General features: G+C 38.3%; 1 protein-coding gene across 1 annotated transcript in view; it reads left to right on the top strand.

Moving 5' to 3' along the window:
* Positions 1-2,692, top strand: part of LOC122354314 (chromodomain-helicase-DNA-binding protein 5-like) — a 26,863-nt gene that overhangs the window by 13,678 nt on the left and 10,493 nt on the right. Inside the window, 7 exon segments of the mRNA XM_043252494.1 lie at positions 1-126; positions 237-470; positions 555-685; positions 1,199-1,307; positions 1,436-1,627; positions 1,708-1,908; positions 2,080-2,217. The exon segment at positions 1-126 is cut by the window's left edge and continues 64 nt beyond it. Coding sequence (XP_043108429.1) covers positions 1-126; positions 237-470; positions 555-685; positions 1,199-1,307; positions 1,436-1,627; positions 1,708-1,908; positions 2,080-2,217 — 1,131 coding nt within the window.

Below are 2,692 nucleotides of genomic sequence, written 5' to 3'. Positions count from 1 at the left end.
GGACGAGATGGAGAGAAGGTAGACGGTTTGGCCAAAGTGCCGCTGAAGGGTCGTCCAGAGAGGCAGCTGTTTGTGAAATGGGCTGGGCTGTCTTACTGGCACTGCTCCTGGGTCAGCGAACTACAGGTGGGATTCCCACATTACCTCTGCAGAGCCAGCTTCGTTAAATCATTAAATCATGCGTGCTTTTTTGGCTTGTTCTTTTATCTCTGATCTTTTTCTTTCCCTTGATGCAGTTGGAGCTATATCACACAGTAATGTACCGTAACTATCAGCGTAAAAACGACATGGACGAACCGCCACCATACGACTATGGCTCTGGGGAAGAGGAACTTAACAGCGAGAAGAGGAGGAGCAAAGACCCCCAGTATGCAGCCATGGAGGAACGATTCTACCGTTACGGCATCAAGCCGGAGTGGATGATCATTCACCGGATCCTCAACCACAGGTACAATGGACCACAGACAAGTGCTAATATGATACTTTCATGTTAGTTTCATGCATAAAATTAGGATATTATTATATGCTTTAAGACTGTGTTGTGTAAATTTAAGTTTGATAAGGATGGCGATGTACACTACCTGATTAAGTGGAGAGATTTGCCATACGATCAGTGCACCTGGGAGACTGATGACTTTGACATCCCAGATTGTGACAGCTTTAAACAAGCCTACTGGGATCACAGGTAAACCACCTCACTTAAGTTTCGAGTTGTTTTAAATGAGCACAAACACACACGCAGAGCTTTCCATGAAGATGGTATTAAATACTGTAGGGCCTGAAGCACTCATAAATGGTTTTTTAAATGGTCAGTAAAAATGTTATTCAGCAGCTTCAGAAATTCAAGCTAAATATTTTATTATTGATTTCATATGAGGCCTGCAGTTTTTACAGTCCTTACAGTCCTAAGCTCCATTTTAACAACAGACAATAATATATATACATATATGTANCATTTGCACAGTATTATGTGCAATATTGTAATAATAATAATAAAAGTTATTTCAGTGTTTATAATTAGATAAAACATTTAAAATGACATTACACATGTATTATACTTTTTATGCTAGGTTCATGCTAACATTCTAACAGTTCTCAAAGTATTAATGTCAAAGAGAAAAATACTTGTTTCTATAATGAAGAAATGGGACAAAGTGTGTGAAAAGTGCCATACGCTAACTGACTGTGATTTTACCAGGGATCAGGTGCTTGGAGAAAGCCATCACCCCCTGCTGTTCAGAAAGGGAAAGCGACTCAAAGAGGAAGGAAAGAGGAGAGAACCTCCACCGGACACTCCAATTGTGGATGTCAGTGCAATTGCTGCATTCTTAATGAATATATGGCAGAATGGGTTTTTTTTTGCTTTGTGATTTTACACTTTTTTTAGTTATATTTTTGTTTCAATTCTCTCTTACTTATGTTCCATTGCTCGCAGCCTACCATCAAGTTTGAACAGCAGCAGTGGTACATTGATGACACGGGGGGAACTTTGCACCCATACCAACTGGAAGGCCTGAACTGGTTGCGATTCTCTTGGGCCCAAGGAACCGACACAATCTTGGCTGATGAAATGGGGCTTGGCAAGACTGTGCAGACTATAGTGTTCCTTTACTCACTCTACAAAGAGGTCTGGATGCCAATTGAACTTTCTTTCAAATGCATTTGAGAGAAGAAGGGAACAAAGTGTAACAGAGTTGCTTGTTTTAGGGTCACTCCAAAGGGCCGTTTTTGGTCAGTGCGCCGCTCTCCACCATCATCAACTGGGAGAGAGAGTTTGAGATGTGGGCTCCGGATTTCTACGTTGTGACTTACACGGGGGACAAAGACAGCAGGGCTGTCATACGTGAGAATGAATTTACCTTTGAGGATGGCACCGTCAAATCAGGACGCAAGGTTTTCCGCATGAAGGTGAGCCTGATGCTTTATTCTGTCCAATTTAAAACCAAAGCTGATTTATGTCATTTTTTTAACTGATATCTGATTGCATATTTCAGCATTCAAACTATTTAAAAAGTGTCCTAATCTTTGAAAGGTTTCATTCAGAGGTGCGTTGTTTTTGATCAGAGTTTTTCATCACAGAAGGACACACCGATCAAGTTTCATGTCCTGTTGACGTCATATGAACTCATCACCATTGATCAGGCAATACTTGGCTCCATTGCCTGGGCCTGTTTGGTTGTGGATGAAGCCCACCGCTTGAAGAATAACCAGTCAAAGGTACAATTCTTTCAATTAAAGATTTATGACATCATCATATTAATAATAACAACCATGAAATATAAAATAAAAACAAACATTATAATTATAATATACAGTGTATACACACACACACACACACANAAAACCAGTCAAATAAGAACAGGTATATTTGTAGCAATAACCAATACTACATTGCATGGAACAAAATATGGATTTTTCTTTTATAGAAAATATCAATAGGATATTAAGTCACGATCATATTCTTTGAAGATATTTTGAAGATATTTCCTGCTGTAAATGTATCAAAACTTAATTTCTGATTAATATGCATGGCTAACAACTTAATTTGGAAAACATATACATATATATATATATGTGTGTGTGTGTGTTGTATGTATGTATGTATATGTTGTCTATATATATATGTTATATGTTGACAAGTACATTGTTCAAAATAATAACTTTTTTTCTAAACTGATGGAAATATTAGGAA

Source organism: Puntigrus tetrazona, chromosome 11 (assembly GCF_018831695.1).
Source record: "Puntigrus tetrazona isolate hp1 chromosome 11, ASM1883169v1, whole genome shotgun sequence".
NCBI lineage: Eukaryota > Metazoa > Chordata > Actinopteri > Cypriniformes > Cyprinidae > Puntigrus > Puntigrus tetrazona.
The sequence above is the reverse complement of the archived record's forward strand: the minus strand, read 5'-3'. Positions and strand labels throughout refer to the sequence as shown.